At 42.6% G+C, this 18,036-nt stretch overlaps 2 protein-coding genes across 2 annotated transcripts in view; both read left to right on the top strand.

The window, feature by feature from the left end:
* The window catches only part of LOC142468317 (uncharacterized), a 42,881-nt gene extending 32,936 nt beyond the window's left edge, over nt 1-9,945 (top strand). The window contains exon 4 of the mRNA XM_075574809.1: nt 4,272-9,945. Within this exon, the coding sequence (XP_075430924.1) occupies nt 4,272-5,770 (1,499 nt within the window). The 3' untranslated portion in view covers nt 5,771-9,945. The remainder of the gene's footprint in view (nt 1-4,271) is intronic.
* LOC142469876 (uncharacterized) overlaps nt 1-18,036 on the top strand; it is a 511,728-nt gene that overhangs the window by 284,722 nt on the left and 208,970 nt on the right. The gene's annotated exons all lie outside the window — the stretch shown is intronic.

Here is an 18,036-nt window from a genome sequence, read left to right as displayed (position 1 = left end):
GGGATGGAGCAGTGTCTCTGCTCCTCTAACTCTTGCTTCAGTTTGTGGACCGCCTTGTGCTCCCTCTCATACAGAGTTACTTGGCCTCTAAGCTCCTCCACCAGCAAGGCTCTGGTTATGCTCAGTGTGGCCTTCAGCTCCTCATGCTGCTCAGTGGGGGGACCCTGGGTATTCAAATGCTCTTGAAGCATCTTTACTTTGTTAGCAGTCTGGATACTTTCTTCCTGCAGAACTCGCTGCTTCTCTACAGCATTCACCTGTTTCTCCTTGGCGTCCTGCAGACTTGCGTGCAGTTCTAATAGCTGACTCTGCATCATATTCTCTGCTTGTGTGCGCTGCTCCAGGAAGACACGTTCTTCTTGCAGGACTCTCTATGCATTCAGCAGTGCTGCCTGTATGTCTAACTTTTCCTGGGCCAATTGTTTCTTTACTCTTTGGGCTTGGTGAAGCTTCTCAGTCTCTCCACTGACCTGACCAGTCAGATTCATAACCTCTTCTTTCAGGTTTATGCTTTCTTTACTGACTCTATGTCCCTTAGGATCGTCTCATAGGCATCCCTCACTATACACAGCTCTGTGTCTAGACTGTGGTCTTCCTGGCGAGAGTGTTCCAGCTTGGTACTAAGCCTGTGAACTTCTTTCTGAGATGCTTCCAGCTCTGCATTAAGCCTGTCAATTTCCTTCATAGAGATTTCCAGTAATGCGTTACTTTTATCAGCGAGGCGCTGATCCTCGGCAGCATCAGTGTATGACTTCTCCAGTTTACTTGACATGATAACCAGGTCACTCTCCAACCGATGCTTTTCTTTCTCCTGTAAAACGCATTTAGCAATAGCTGAGGACAGACACTTTTTTGTAGCGCAGCCATGGCCTCTTTATCTAGTCGTCCATAGAGGCAACCAATCTCTTTCTCTGCGGATTGAGGTGCCTGGGTTAAGGCTCTTTTACCTTGGTTAAAGGCGTCCTCTTTCTTTTCCACTATTCCTGGGATGATTCTGTGAGTCGCCTTAGGCTGCAGCAAATCTCTATTCCCTTCTAAGGCTTGCTAAGGCAGAAAATCTCTATTCCCTTTTAAGGCGGTTAAGTCCCCGCTAGCACTGAGCGGGAGGCGCTTGCGGCGGTTACTTTCATATATAGATATATGTAAGTCCTCGCTCACGCTGGGCACACAAACGCTCACCGGCGCTTAGGTACACAAAAAAAACTGACTTTCCAGCATGCTCAACTACCCGCAATGCCCCCCGCCACCCCGCACGTGTGTAAATGCAGGACACCCGGCGCTCATGCTTGGAGCGCTCTCCAAGCATGAGCGCGCTCAGCGGAGACTCGGCCTTACGCAGATTTTCCTGATGTTGAAGGGTCATACTTAATTACTTCTGCAACTTCCACTGTAACACCTCCTCCCTTCTTTTTCTTCTCTTTGCCTTGAGAAACTCTGAAGAATCAGTGGTACTGTGTTCACATTTATTGCTCAAGACTGTTGTCAAGGTGGGAGCCATAGCTTCAGACATGGGAAAACCAAACTTCCCAAGAAACCAGTAAAGAGGAAATGTGTCTTTTTAAAGCAGAAACATTGGAATGAACAACAGAAATATTAGGCACAACAGGGAGACAAAGATAGGAGAGCTGATCTTTAGATTGGAGACCTTAGCATCAGTCACATAAATATTATAAAATGCAGGGGAAACCATAGAGAGAAACTTACAGATATATATAAAACTTTAGAAATCAGGCATACGAATATCATAGATTTCAAGAAACTAAAAAGACAGAGGAACTTGCAGTTAAATCTGAAACTTTTAGAATCAATCATAGGAATATCACAGGTTGCAGAAAAATCAGCATAAGTGTCCTGGAACCAGATTCCATGTTCCTCTGTTCCCCTTTACAGTTTGGGATTTATTTCTCCCTAGTTTGGCTGTCTGTTATTTTCCCTGTCCCAGCAGCTTGCTGCATGTGAAAAGGCAACATTTTGCTACATGTTGTTTACACAGCCTGTGTTGGTTGCCTGCAGCTCATATTCTCCTAGCTGAGAGTAGGCTATGCCTACCCCCCTGCCCTTGCTGACAGTTAGTATAGTCTCACTTCCCATCTAGTGTGACCCTTGCTCCTCACTTCCTTTTCACCCTGGACTCTGAGTGAGTAACTGCCTGCTATTTACCCCAGCAAGGCCTTTCTGTTTTACACTGCCTCATCCTTGATACACTGCACTTCAGACAGAGAAGCACTCTCTATCCACACTACATCTACAAGTACCTTTCTCCCTGTGATTTTCCCTCAATAAAACTAAGAAAGAGAAAAGGACTTGTTTGTGCTTTGGAAGACGGAAGGCATGAGTTTAGCTTACTGGAACTATTCATACATCATTCGTGACCCTGGTTTCAGGAAAATAAGCAACAAAACAATGGGAGTTCTCTTATTTTCTGAAATGGGAACCTGTAAAAACAGCAATGGTATACTAAAGTAAGAAATCAAGATAACACAAGTCTGAGATAAAAATGCGAGTCTGAAGTAAGAGGGGATATGATAATTATATACAAATATATTCAGGATAATACAAGGAGCTTGTAAAAGAACTATTCATCCCAAGGGCAGTACAAAGGACTCGGGGCCTTCCCTTAAGGTTGGAGGAAAGGAGATTTCACCAGCAACAAAGGAAAGGGTTCTTTACAGTGAGGACAGTTAAAATGTGGAATTCATTACCCATGGAGACTGTGATGGCAGATACAATAGATTTGTTAAAAAAAAGGTTGGACATCTTTTTAGATAGGAAAGGTATACAGGGATATACCAAATAAGTATACATGGGAAGTATGTTGATCCACGGATTAATCCGATTGCCAATTCTTGGGAGTCAGGAAGGAATTTATTTTTCCCCTTATGAGATATCATTGGATGATATGACTCTGGGGGTTTTTGTTTGCCTTCCTCTGGATCAATGAGTAAGTATAGATATATGATCAAGTATCTGTTGTCTAAATTTAGCATAGGTTGAACTTGATGGACGTACGTCTTTTTTCAACCTCATTTACTATGTAACTATATGAAGTGGTGACACAAGGTACTGCAGGGAAATACAAGCTGATCTTTGAATAAAGGGAATATGAGGATCTGCAGGGGTTAAACCAGGCACTGCAAAAACATCAGAGAAAACAAAATGCACTGGTCGCTGCAGCAACAGTTCTACCTTTAGCAGAAACGGTTTTTGAATGTAATAAATTTTCCCTATCTGTACAGGGGTTGCAGTGGAGGGTTTCCTTTAGGAAACAAAAAAAAACCTTTTCAACTGGGATTCCCACAAAAAGAGAAAGGGAACTTTTTTTAGGGACAAAAATCAGGATATAACAAACCTAGCAGAAAAACTTTAAGCAAGCACTTGTAGGAATCCACAATTTCTAAACACCAAGAGTACTTATCTTCAACCCTATGCAAATGGAAAGGGTCTGCTTAAGCAGGCAGGTAATGGATCTGTTCCAGGTGAGGTCCAGAAGTGGCCTTTGTTTTCTGCCAAGGGGAGACTCCTGGAGCGGGTAGGACCTTGGTGGCCCGAACAGCGAGGAGCAGGCAAGAATTGTTGGGGCCACGGACTGAGGTCGGTGGCAGGCGGCAAGTAGGAGTGTCGGGGTCGCACGCAGAGGTCAGTGGCAGGTAGCAAGCAGGAACATCAGGGTCACACGTAGAGTTCGGCAACAGGAAGGCAGGAACAGGGCAGGGGAGCAGGGACAGGTCTTGGACTTGCTAGTAGGAAAACAGACTGGGGCAATCTAGTTAAATAGCAATGGCCTTTAATATGTAAAAAATAGAAAAACAGAACGGGGCAGAAGCAGAAGCATGGGAATGGGAGTCTGGATATTAAACAAATGCAATGGACAAACAGAAACTATAAGGACAGAGGACAGGAGCAACCAGAGGAGACAGACCGGCAAACCCCAGAGCAGACAGAAACCAGCAGCACACCCGGTGGACAGAGAAAGGAACTACAGTTAGGAGCAGGATGTCTAGGAGACCCTGACTATTAATAATGATTTGAAGGATTATATGTACATTTAGATAATCAATACAGTAATAAATATATAATTTTTATGTATCAAAATGTTTGAGCTGCCAGATACAAATTTCAGGTCTTGGTAGCCACTAGAATATTGAGGAAATTTTGTTAAGTAGTGAACTAAATTTTACAAAGTATTTTTCAGTAGTAATTTGCTTTCAGTAATTTGATTTACAGATTGAAAACATTTGAGTTTTTTGTCTTTTTTTGTTTACGTCTCTTAGAGAACTGTCTGAATGAGGAGCAGAACTGGAGCTCTGATATGTCAAGACGCTCATTAACGCCTCGCAGCCCAGAAGTGCCAAAAAACAGCGATTCCTGCCACATGTTGGACACGGGCAAGGAACCAGTGCCACATGATGGTGAATTTACAGGTCTTGTACAGCACAAAGCACAGATGGACTCTATGTATGGGTTGAACAAAAGATATCAGAGAGCTTCAAGAAGAAGCCACAATGCTCAGCTTTTTGACTGTTGCAAGTGTGGGAAAAGTTTCTCACTGGATAGGGACCTGCTCACACACCTCTGTGGTCAGACTAGCGAGCAAACATTTACCTCCACAGACTGTGGGGAAAGTTTTTCACTGAAGAGGAAACTCCTTTCACACCAAAAGATTCACACAGCAGATAAATCTTTTAAATGTGCAGAGTGTGGGAAACAGTTCAAATATAAGAACATCCTACGCAAACATTGGATTATTCATACATTGGAGAAAACTTTTACATGTACACAGTGTGGGAAAAAGTTTTTACGGGAAAGCAGCCTCCTCCAACACGAGAGGATTCACACAGGGGAGAAACCGTTCACATGTACAGAGTGTGGGAAAACATTTTCTTGTAAGAATAACATCCTCAAACACCAGAGGATTCACACAGGGGTGAAACCTTTCACATGTACAGAGTGTGGGAAACAATTCAGTGTTCGGAGCCACCTTAGTGAACACGTGAGGGTTCACACAGGAGAAAAACCTTTCACGTGTACAGTGTGTAGGAAAACATTTTCTTGTAATGGTAACCTCTTGAAACACCAAATGATTCATACAGGGGAGAAACCTTTCCAATGTACAGAGTGTGAGAAAACATTTTCTCAATCGAGTAGCCTCCTCACACACAAGAGGATTCATACAGGAGAGAAACCTTTCACATGTACAGTGTGTGGGAAAAAATACAGAACTTCAGACCACTTCCTCGAACATAAGAAGTCTCACACAGGGGAGAAACCTTTCCCATGTATAGAGTGTGGGAAACAATACAGAACTCGGAACTACCTACGCGAACATGTGAAGTCTCACACAGGGGAGAAACCTTTCCCATGTACAGAGTGTGGAAAATCATTTGCTCGTAAGACTACCCTTCTCACACACCAGAAGATTCACACAGGGGAGAAACCTTTCACATGTACAGAGTGTGGGAAACAATACATAAATCGGGTCCACCTACTCCAACATGTGAAGTCTCACACAGGGGAGAAACCTTTTCCATGTACAGAGTGTGGGAAATCATTTGGTCACAAGGCTAGCCTCCTCACACACCAGAAGATTCACACAGGGGAGAAACCTTTCACATGTACAGAGTGTGGGAAACAATTTCTTTTAAACAAAATCCTGCTCAGTCATGAGAGGATTCATACTGGAGAGAAACCTTTCCCATGTACAGAATGTGGGAAAACATTTTTTTATAAGAATAGCCTCATCAGGCACCAAATGATTCATACAGTAAAGTAACTTTTCACATGTACAGAGTTTGGGAAACAATTCAGTACTTAAAACCACCGAGCATGGGTGGATTCACACAGGGAAGAAACCTTTAACATGTACAGAATGTGGGAAAGGCTTTACACAAAAGAGTAGTCTCTGCACACATAGCAGGATTCATACAGTTGAGAAATAATTTGTTTGTTTAGAGTATTGTTGGGCAATATTCAAGTAGCATACAGGTGTGCCGACGAGTATTCTAAAACCTGCCTTAAACTTGCCTTGGAAAATCTGGGGCTATCACCAACAAGATCCAGGTACATGCTGCAAACATTTCAGTGACATTTCTGCAGAGACTAATGCCCCATTGGATTAACACAGCAGGGGTCCCTGGCAGTTCCATTCAGTTTGAGTCTGGTGGATGCCAAATAATTTCTTGAATCTAAAGATTCGGATGCAGGACCTTCCACGAGATCAGACCGAATATCAAAGAAGTATCCTTCTTTAAAAGTTTAATTTAAAGTCCAAATAAGACCCAGCTTTATCATTCATAGGGGCCTATTCTATAAACTTCGATAACTAAGTCATCGAGCTTTTTGAGCAGTTCCCATACAATTTGGCAAAGTTACTATTCAGAAAGCTCGGATAACCTCCCAAACTCGTACGGGAAGTGTATGTCCCCGAGCGGTAGCTCTGCAGCTCAAACACCGAGCGAGAACTCAAAAACAGCTCCAACTCGCATTTTTGAGAAAATCACTTTATTCTAGTAGCTCTGATGAGATCATCGGGGCTCTCACCTAGCGAGCTACTGTACTCGCAGATTTCATCTCGCCTCCCCAAGGGTGGCGGGATGGGATTTGCGGTAGGACTTAGAATTTTTTTCAAATTTTATTGCATCAGATTTAAACTAATAGTACACCTAATCAATACTACCAGATGTCTAGTCGCTAGATGCTGGAGGCAGTCCTCCGTGGGCAGCAATATTACAATCAACAGAACAAACTAATGGCCACAAACCCCTTAATTACCTCAGTGGTTAGTTATTCGCTATAGTAATTAAGGGGTTAAGCCCCATTCCCCTGCTACCCACCCGGGAGGTCTAACAACCCTCCCCGTGGCAACTACCCCACCCCTTCCATCCATTGATTGGCACAGTGGTAAACCATGCCCATATAATATAGCCATGGTTTGCCACTATTGCAATGAATGAGCAAGCTAAAAAAAAAAAGACAGGCACAAAATAAAAGACATGACATTTAAATATAACAAGCATTTCACAATAAAGCCATTGATTGTGACTGTGGTACACCATGCCCACAATATATGGGTATGGATTGCCACACTAACAATGAATGGGCAACCTAAATAAAAATATAACACAAAATACAATACATAACAATGAAATAAAAACAAGCATTTGCCAAAAAAAAATGTATTGCTTGTCTTTGTGCTTATCTATCGCCCGAAAGGGGCATAGATAAACACATTGGCAGTCAATGGGCATCCAAAAAAAAAATACACAATTAAATCAATCAATGTTTTTCGTACCTTTGCTGTCTTCACCCTGCGATTCCAAGTCCATCAGCAACCTCTTGACCCTCAACAGCCGATGGCCCTCCGTAAAGTTCTTCTTTTCTTCTTTCTTTTCTTCTTTCTTTGTAATCCCAATTGTGCAGATGTTGTTCCGCTGTCTTCTTGGCTTCAAATGAGACGGGACAGGCCTTATGTAAGACCTGTGATGTCACATTTGAGTGTCAAATGGTACAGCCCCGATCCGATTGGCTGGTGTACCATGTTACAGATTATTATTGATTTATTTTTAAGGATGTGACGTCATCAAAAGGCAGGGAAGCTAGCCAATCTGGAAGGATATGCTTCCCTCCCTTTAAAATGACGTCACCTGAAAAAATGGCTGCCATCACATGGTACTACAGCCAATTTATATTTCCTCCACTACCTGTTTATTTAGCCACATTGGTTTAGACTTGTTTCTTTCAGATTTATTACCCAAGGGTACACACTGATAAGTGTGCTTTTCTAACAATGTTTTAAAGACTGACAATTTATCTTACACATTTTTCCTGCAAAAACATCATCCCATTGTATTACTTGTAGATTAGTCCTCAGTTTATTAAAATCTGCCTTTCTAAAATGCAAAGTTTTTGTTTAACCCATGTAATATGGTTCTTGATCATTTATTTCAAATGAGAACATGTTATGATCACCATTTCCCAAATGTTCCAGGACTTGAATGTTTGTTATTCCTTTGACATTGTTTGATATGGCCAAATCCAGTACTGCCCCTCTCCTGGTTGGTTCCTCAATAATTTAGGTCATATAATTGTCTTTAAGAACCCCCAAAAACCTGTTTCCTTTTGTTGTAACGCTAATGTCATTGCCCCAGTCTATGTCTGGATAATTAAAATCCCCCATTATGGAAACATGACCCAGTTTTGATGCCTTCTCCAATTGCAGAAGTATTTTCACTCCCTCTCTCACAGATATTTGGAGGCTTATATCATATCCCTATAAACATTTTCTTTATATTTTTACCTCCACTGCTAATTTCTATGCACAAAGTATCTACATTTTCATCATTCCCTTCATAAACATCATCGCTTATAATAGGTTTACATCTGGTTTAACATATAAACATACTCCACCTGCTTTTCTATTTGCTCGATTCTTCCGAAAAAGGGAACAACCCTCTAAATTAACAGCCAAGTAATGAGTTTCATCCCACCATGTATCAGTAATGCCTATGATATTATACTGCTCCCTTGTAGCTATTAATTCAAGCTCCCCCATTGTATCTGTCAGGCGTCTTGCATTAGCAAGCATGCATTTATTTTTCCAGTCCATTACTTACCTGCTCCTTCCATTGTACTCCAATTGGATTTAGTCTTTAGACGTTTCCTAGTATTATCTGTATTTAATGTGGGTGTCTCCCTGCTTCCCAAACTCCCACTTGCCCCCATTCTACCTCCATGATCCCTTGCTATTTCCCCATCCCTATCTATTCCATTTAGTTCATAATCTGTTTCTTGTCCCTCCCCCCTCCATCCTACTTTAAAATCTCCTCCAACTTTTTAACACCTTCCCTTGTAGCACAGAAGATCATGTTAAGCCTGCTGGTTGCTCCTACCCATCAAGATGGCTGCCTATGTTGCAGGCTCATATGGCCATCTTATTGTAATTTAAAATGGCTGACAAGTGTGTTTCTGTGTATCCCTCTGTAAGATAGTATATTACTGCTAGGATTTGTAAGGCTCCATCGTGGGATGGGCTGGTATTCTACTCAGGTTGGCCAGCACACAATGGAGGCTTGGTACTTAATCTAATTTGGGCTAGGTGAAGCACTTGAAAACACTGGGGAAATGGGGAAGGGTATGGACACAGGTCGGGGGAACATCTCCTTCAAAAGCAGAGCCAGTGTTCACCCCATCTCTGAGGCATCTATCTCTGTGGGAGATATCAAGCGGAAACTGGGATTTGAGATCTGGGTCCCAGCTCCTTCGGCTTGATTCCCATTGGTCAGTTTGAATTTCCCACTCTCCTTAAACCTGCCTTTCTGTGTTGTCCTAAAGAACTGTGTCCTCCCAAGGCCCTAATTGGTCCATCTCAGATGAGCGCTCCCTCTGATATGCCAGTGAAGACAATCTCTTCATTGATTGGTTGACACCTGGACTTCCATGGTTTCAGATGGAGGCCGGGAAAGTATGTAAGACGACGCTGATCAGAGCTCCACAGGTCTTACAGATTATTTCTGGTTCGTAACTTGTTCAGGCATCTAGTGAGAGATTTAAACCTACAAGCACGTGGCTATCATCCAAAGGTACTGGGATACTCTGAGACCAATATATTGAGGAACACATAATGGGTCAGCTAGCTAAAGCTGTGTACCTACTAGCATCTAGCACCTACCTGGCTAGGATTCCTCCCGTAACCCTCTGTTTGGTGAATTTAAGCTTGTTTTGTGAAGTTTGTTGCAGTTGGCTCTGGCCTAAATAAACTGTTTATTTAACTACTTCATTCTGTCTGGTGCTTGCGATCCCGGTGTAATCGTCTGGTCTTCCGTGACAAGGAACTCTACCATTTTTTTGGGGGGGGGGATTATTCTCAGAAACAGTACGTGCTGATGTCCCCACACATGCAGCCACTGTAACTAGTTGTTCAGACATGTCTGTTATTTAGTATCTAAAAAATAAAGAAAGTGCATGCTACATAAATAATTTCTATTTGAATTAATATGAAAGATATATATATATATGTATGTGTGTGTATATATATATATATATATATATATATATATATATATATATATATATATATATATATATATATATATGTAACACCCCTGTATATATATAAATATATATATATATATGTGTATGTAGCACCCCTGTAACACCCCATATATATATGTAACACCCCTATCCCACCCGGCTGTGTAGAGATAGGGTGCACATGAATAACAATGTATGTAGTGTTCTGTGGCAGGGTTCAGACCTGCTCATTGGAGTGTCAGCTCAGTGGTTACCTCTTATCTCAGGGTCTTCTGTGCGTGGAATCAGGCCAAGGTTGTTGGGAATGGAGTGCAGGAACAATAGAAGAGGGCGCCAGGAACTTTTAACTTGATGGTATTTATTGGTGTACAACAGTTCCTAGAGTCCCTTAGAACAATGGATAGGGCATTCCGCCATATAGTACAGAAGAGGCAGCACACAGCACAGAGTATACAGCTTTCAGCATACAGCATAGTCAGGACAAGTTTAGTAAGCATAATAAAACAGGGCATTGTGGTGATAGAAGGGTTAATCAGGCCATTAATAAAGGCATTATACCCAGCTGATTAACCCTAAATCGCATTGGGACTGAAGGGGTTAACTGTATGTGCATCACACTGATGTTTTCCCCTACACCATCTTTCTTGGCCCCATTTTGCAGCCCATTCCCTAGCTGCGGTAATAGAAATGTATACAAACTGTGGCAATTGGTTTTGAGACACAAGAGGGAGCTGTGAGCACTAAACCAAGTGCTGATTGAAGACGCATGGCTATGTATGGGTTGCCGCGTTGAAAGTATAGGTATCCATTTCTAAGCTTTCGACCTCGCAACCGCAAGGTTAATTGAGTAAGTGGTTTGCGGTCTAGCTGAAGTGGTTTCTGTCAAAATGTATCCGCTACCTTGTTAGCTTCGTAACTTGAAAGAGTGCAAGTCAGTTGACGTGGGAATGGGGTTAAACCACAAGCCACATCATTGCCCGTTCAATTAAAGAAGCTAACTCACGAACGGAATAAGCTAGCACTCTAATTTTTGGAGTGCAGTGAGGAATAAAGAAACCATACACACACATGTAAAATTTATAGTAGTCGCACAAGCAGAACATATTGTTTTAATAAACTGTGGTATACTGTGGGGTTTAAATGTAAAGGCAGGAAAACTTTTTTCTGTAAGCCCGGGAAAAATACTTTAGCATGCAGATATGCTAAGGGTGAATGAACTGAGGGTTTTTGTCATTTCCTTACTTCAAAGAGCCCCTGCAGAGTTGGTGCCTCAATGTCTTTGAGAAGTCCGGAGTTGAAAAGCCTCAGCAATCCTAGGTGTTAGGATGACCGGGATATTGTGAGTGCCAGATACCGGTGTAAAGTATGCGTACTTCACACTTGGTGGCCAAACCCCAGACTCAGTGTCGCCAGGTAAGGGGCTGACCCTGGTATGCTAAGGAGCTGAGGTGTGAAGTTGACACATTGTAACGATGGAACCAAGCTTTTTAAGAATTTTAATTACCGGGATCATTGATTGAGCAAGCAGAGAGATAAAAATAAATTGCGTTTATTCACCTAATGAACGCACACAACTATGTTACACAAAAATACAGTAAAAAGACACACTTACTTTGGAAACTGGGATAACGAAACTAATCTTTCCTAATTGCAAACACATAGACAAATATTCCAGGCTACCCATCCTGTAGCCCCTGGCTGTTGAATTCGGGTCACTTATCCTCTGAGAAATGTAGATGATTTACTCAGCGCTGGAACTTCTCAAATGGGACTGAATCTCAGGTGAATCACACAAGATGGAACTGATGAAACTCTTAGATGGAACTCTTAGAACTGAAGAATCTGACCTGTGTCAGGGCTTTTCAAACCTCTGGTGTCCAGGTCCCAGAAAACCTGCAGCCCAATCAAAAAACCTTAGCAAGCCCCTAGCGACCAATCTAAAACACTCATACAGGGTTTCCCACCCCTGAGCCTTTTCCCCGGGCAGGTGAAATCTCCCCCTCTGCCCCTTCGCCCCCCCACGGTGCGAGGCTCCACATCGGCTGGCTGTTTAGCAAAGGGTGTTAGGTTGCCTTGTTTCATGCCAGGTTATGGGTGCTCTATAATAATGGCAGGGCCCTTATGGCCTCACACCTAAGCATCTCTGTGCCATTTCATGTATAGCCCCTGGACAGACACAGCGGAGCCACGCCTGGTAACCATCTGTTCCTTCCAGAGTCTATATGGCTCGGCTCCTCAAACCCACCTTAGCAAACTTGACACCCTCTACAATTCAATTTGTCGTTTTGTTCTCCAATGCAACTACAACACACATCACTGCGAAATGCTCAAAGAACTAGATTGGTCATCACTAGAGTCTAGGCGCAAAGTTCACCTTTCCTGTCTCACCCTCAAATACTTTCTGGGCAAGCTACCCAGCTACCCGAACAAGCTCCTCACCCCTACCACATGCAGCACCTATCACCTGAGATCAAACTCCAAAAGACTATTCATGGTCCCAAGGCTCAACAAAGTATCCGGACGTTCCTCCTTCTCCTTCCGTGCACCCCAAAACTGGAACAACCTACCAGAGACTCTCACATCCACCACCAGTTTAAGTTCTTTCAAATCTAAGGCTGTCTCACATTTTAACCTGGTCTGTAACTGTTTCATACGCTCATAATATATATTTTCTTTAACTGTGCACGCAATGTCTTGTATATAATGTATACCCTGTTCATTTATGTAACTGTACTTGTAACCATGTACTATTTGTTTTACTCTGTGCCCAGGACATACTTGAAAACGAGAGGTAACTCTCAATGTATTACTTCCTGGTAAAATATTTTATAAATAAATAAAATAAATAAATATAACTTAGAAAGCCCAAAGCTCATATACAGGTCAGCAATATCTATACATAGTAAAATATTCTTGTTTATTAAAAATGTGGTGTCCTGTCTGCTGCATGCAAAACGTTATGAGTTCCTATTCTGGTGTCCTGCATGAAGTGAGTGTATATCCCCTACAAATCACTAGCCTCATTCCTGGCACACATAAGAAAAATACTTTTAAACCTTTAAAACACTGCAAATCTGCTCAGCGTGAGCACCTTCCTGAACCCCTACTCTAGGCTCAGGATACCTGGGCATGTACAGTATGTGCGTACCTCTGCTATACTAAGGACTCCGTGTATACCTGCAGATATCTTTTAACTCCTTCATACCCATTTACCTTGTCTGGAAGATGCTGCAGCAGGGACTCTGGCGGTGAGTCGTAAGAGCGTTTTCAGGGTACAAGGTTGGCGGAGTAATGCGCTTAGCTGTATCAGAGGATATCACTCAATCTCCGTATACAACTTTTGGGGTATCCCATAACCCGGAACCCCGCTACATAGACGCATTCTGCAAAGACTTTCTCCGCCAAACCCACCCTGAAACTTACAGCCTAGAAATCTCCCGATCCCAGCATCCCCGGAAAGGAAATAAAATCACATAATTCTTTAATGTCGCAAAATCAGTATACAGTTGCAGTAATAAATTTTTGACATCTGGGTCCCAGAGCTGACATGCTAAGACCCTAACACACGCGTCAGGGTTAACCATGTGGGCCTGAACTTTATTATAAGCCAGGTTAACCCCTTCACCGCCACACACATGCTCCGTGCAAACCACGAGGCAGCTCCTGCCCTTTCTGTAAACTACTGGCAAGTCGGGGATAGGTGGGGAAAATATTCCCACGAGCGGGATTGGGTGCATATGTTAAGTATAGGACCCTGAACCATATAAAAATGCCTGCAGCCCAGTCCCTGTGAGATTCACCTAAGATCAACTAAGAGACATCCAAGTAACAGCAGCGGCGGTTCCGGAGTGTGAGGGGTTAATTTCACCATAATCAAGGATCATCCCCCTCTTCCAGAATTCGTTTGTGCTAAGGATTCCAGAACGAATCCTGTAAGGACTCTACAAAATCTTTCCCTTCGGCGAAGATATAGGGGTGTCAAGTTGCGCCCCAAGCCAAGGACTGTCGCAGGACTCAAACAGCGCACCCACTTGCAAGCGTGCAGGGGTGCGCTGAGACTGATTCGTTCTGTGGACATTTAATTTCGTTTCCCCATCCCAGTAAGTGGTTTATTAAGTGTAGATTGTGAAGATTTGTGTGTCTGTCTGAAAAGAAATACATTACAATTTATTTTACCCAACTTGTGTGCTATGGGCAGAATCCCGGTATTAATTTGTGTATAAGCACTGGTCTACCGTGACAGGCATTCCGCCATATAGTAACCTCTCCCCCTCCAGACAGGTGTTCCTCGCAGGCAATGGAGAATCTAAGGCCTCATGCCTTTCATTGAACATAGAGTATGGTGTCCACCACCTCCATGCAAGAGAGCCTCTTTAGTTTGCCTAGTTCTAGAACCCTGCAGCTCAGGAATCCCATCCCTGTCTGTTGAATCAAGGCCAGGAGGGGTTTCCTTCTCACCTGCCTGGCTGTCCAGCTGACTATTGACTTGTATTTCCTGAGAGTTCCTCTTTTGTAGAAGGATCTCCTGAAGTAGAGAACTACTCTGGTGTCCCTCTCCCCATGGATCAGTATAGGGACTCTGTTGGGTTTTTCCCACACAGGGGTCTGAGCCCCCTCTCCCCCTCCCTGTGTAGAACAGGACAGGTCTTCAACACTTTAGGGACTGGACTTGAACAGGATTGACTATAATTTGGAGGGATCACATCTTTATACAGGAGGAGGAGCCAGCTATTCTGCCCCATTAACTGGGCAGAATTAAATGTAGCAAGGCCCTCATCCTGTCATGAGATTCCAACTGCTCCCAGACAGGCAGGTGCCTGAAGCTGCAACATAATATATACAAGAAGGTGTACTGCCTTGTGATGGTTTAACCCGAGCACTGCCTGCTGTTACCAGGACTAACATGCCAGGTTTAGAGTAAGGAATATACAGTCATGTGAAAAAGAAAGTACACCCTTGTTGAATTCTATGGTTTTACATATCAGGACATAATAACAATCATCTGTTCCTTAGTAGGTCTAAAAATTAGGTAAATACAACCTCAGATGAACAATAACACATGACATATTACACCGTGTCATGATTTATTTAACAAAAATAAAGCCAAAATGGAGAAGCTATGTGTGAAAAACTAAGTACACCTTATGATTCAATAGCTTGTAGAACCACCTTTAGCAGCAATAACTTGAAGTAATCGTTTTCTGTATGACTTTATCAGTCTTTCACATTGTTGTGGAGGAATGTTGACCCACTCTTCTTTACAACGTGGCTTCAGTTCATTGCAACACTGAGTGACGGTGACATCACTGATCCGCTGCCAGCGTGTGGTGTATGCATTTGAACTCGGGCGGCGTGCTGTGACGGTGTACCGACTGCACAGATGTTCAAGTAGGAGACTCTTGAGATTATTCCCCCATTATTCCATGTTGCACTTGCTGCCATTTCTCATCAGAGTGTCTGGTGATAAGTTACACCACTAAGGGGGGTTTACTAGTTTGCTCTGTTTATATGGACATTTCATTGAACATTTTGATAATTTGAATTTGGTCTCGTATGTGAAGAATACCTGCAAAACCGGCTAGAACCAGGGGGCTCACCAGTGCCATCCTGTGAGAGGCTACCTACCTGAAGGAATAGACGACCCAGGAATTACCGCTTTGGACCATCAGAGTGTGGTGACGCAGATCTTCCACCCTTGCTCCTAGCATCTGGTAACCAATGTCTCAGTACATGGAATGCTTCTTATACTTTATTTGATGTACGCAGATTTATAACCCTTTTTATAATATAATATTTTTTATACATACTTCACTATGTGAGTTGTGCACTGTTTTTTCTGTCTTCTTTTTGTCTAGTTATAGGGGTGCCGAGGCACCCCAATATTAACAGCAGCAGACGCCTACAATTACACATTTGTATCCTCTACAGAACTTCTGTTTGGTAACATCATTCCATTATCACCGGATTGGTGTGGGTTATTGGCTATTTATCCACATAGATTCAATTTCAGTATATATCTAGTAGCACACTTTTTCTCTGTTTTTGTATACAGGGATATACCTAATAAACAAACATGGGAAGGATATTGATCCAGGGAGTAATCTGATTGCCAATTTTTGGGAGTCAAGAAGGAATTTATTGTCCCCCTTATGAGATATCATTAGATGGTATTTCACTGTAGTTTTTCGCTTGCCGTCCTCTGAATCAATATACTTTAAGTACAAATATACTGTAGGATAAAGTATCTGTCATCTGAATTTAGCATAGGTTGAACTTGATGGACGTATGTCTTTTTTCAACCTCATCTACTATGTAACTATGTACAGTCAAATTTCTAATCCTTGTGGGCAAGGTTGGTGGTATCTCAATGACACTGGTCAACAAAGAGAGGGAGAAATTCCTCCCCAAAATGTTTGATATGTTGGGAGAGTTCAGGACAGGCCAGGTAATAATGGGGGGAGAACTCAACATGGTCATGGACCCAGGGGTGGACTGGTCAGGGGGATGGAGCCCACACCCACTGACACCAGGGACAAAAGAGCTCCTAGAGAGGCTTGTGCTATCTTTTGGGTATTGAGATTATTTTTATATATATAAACTTAATAGCCTGGAGAAAAAACATAAAAGAGAACAACAAAGCAAGTACTCTTGAAAAGATAACCCAAGTCAGAGGGCAACTAAATCTAAGTCTAACAGAGAGGGCGATGAGGTGGACTCGTCAACATTTTTACCAAAAAGGCAATGAAGCAAATAGCCTACTGGCCCGGCATCTGAGGGATCAAAAAAGACAGAATAATATTCACCAATGGAATGGATCCTTCTCCCTTGGACCCTCACAGAATTTTAACAATTCTAGAAAACTCTAGGATGGCAATAAAATCCCTGCACCCCGAACAAACCACCAGGGAGATAAACACCTTCCAAGGTATATATTGCGTAACTAGATGAGATACATGTAACTTGAGCAACCTGAACCAACCTATCTCTCTGGAATAGGTTTTAGAAACCCTAAAATCCTCAAAGGCCCCAGTGGCTTCATAAACAAATATATTGCAAAAATGTGCCCCTGTACGAGGCCCACACCTTACCATACTGTTCAATCACATACGGAAAAAGGGGCGCCTTCCAGAATCCATGCTGGAGACTCACATAATTGTGTCCACAAGAAGGGGAATACCAATTTCTGCTCTAATTATAGGCCGATCTACCTGATTAAACAACGATTTACGCAAAAATCCTGGATAACAGGCTAAACGTAGTGCTTCCTGACTTATCCACCCAGACCAAGTTGGCTGTATTAGAGGGAGGCCAGTGCTTTATAAAACAAGAAGAATCATAGACCTGACACATATTGCCTGCAAGAAATCCAAGCTCTAGTCAAAGGCCATTGAGCCAGACTCTGATGCAAGAGGCTTCTCTCAGACCAGATAACCATTCTAAATGGTACAAGGCAGGGGTGTCCCCTCTCACCACTATTAGCTTTGACAATCGAACCCCTGCCGTGCAAAATCAGGAATGACCCTGATATCCATGGCATATCCTTAGCCAAGACCAAATATAAAAATCACACTATTTGCAGACGATATCCTCTTGACCCTGTCCAAACCAATCCTGGTCTCTCCGAAACCTATTTGTCGCCATTTCCAGCTATGGTCAGTAATCAGGTTTCAAAATCAATCACACAAAATCAAAGGCACTCAGTCTGGGCCTACAAGCAGTGATCAAGAAACAAATTTCCCAGAACTTGGACCTGCCCATGGAAATCAAACAGGCTAATTTCCCGAAACTCATTAAGATTCTTGAAAAAGAGCTGAAGTCATCGGACATAGCCTTTATTGGCTGGAAAGGGTGTGCTCAGTGAAAATGAATCTTCTCCCCAGGATTATGTACTTGTTTCATACCTTCCCGATTCCGGTGCAGGTCCAGGATATAAGCGCTCTAACAAAGAGCAATATCAACATTCATATGGAATCATAAACAGCACAAGATTGATAACAAATTCCCTGACGT

This window comes from Ascaphus truei, chromosome 1 (assembly GCF_040206685.1).
Source record: "Ascaphus truei isolate aAscTru1 chromosome 1, aAscTru1.hap1, whole genome shotgun sequence".
Lineage (NCBI taxonomy): Eukaryota > Metazoa > Chordata > Amphibia > Anura > Ascaphidae > Ascaphus > Ascaphus truei.
This window is presented reverse-complemented; position numbering and strand designations above follow the sequence as displayed.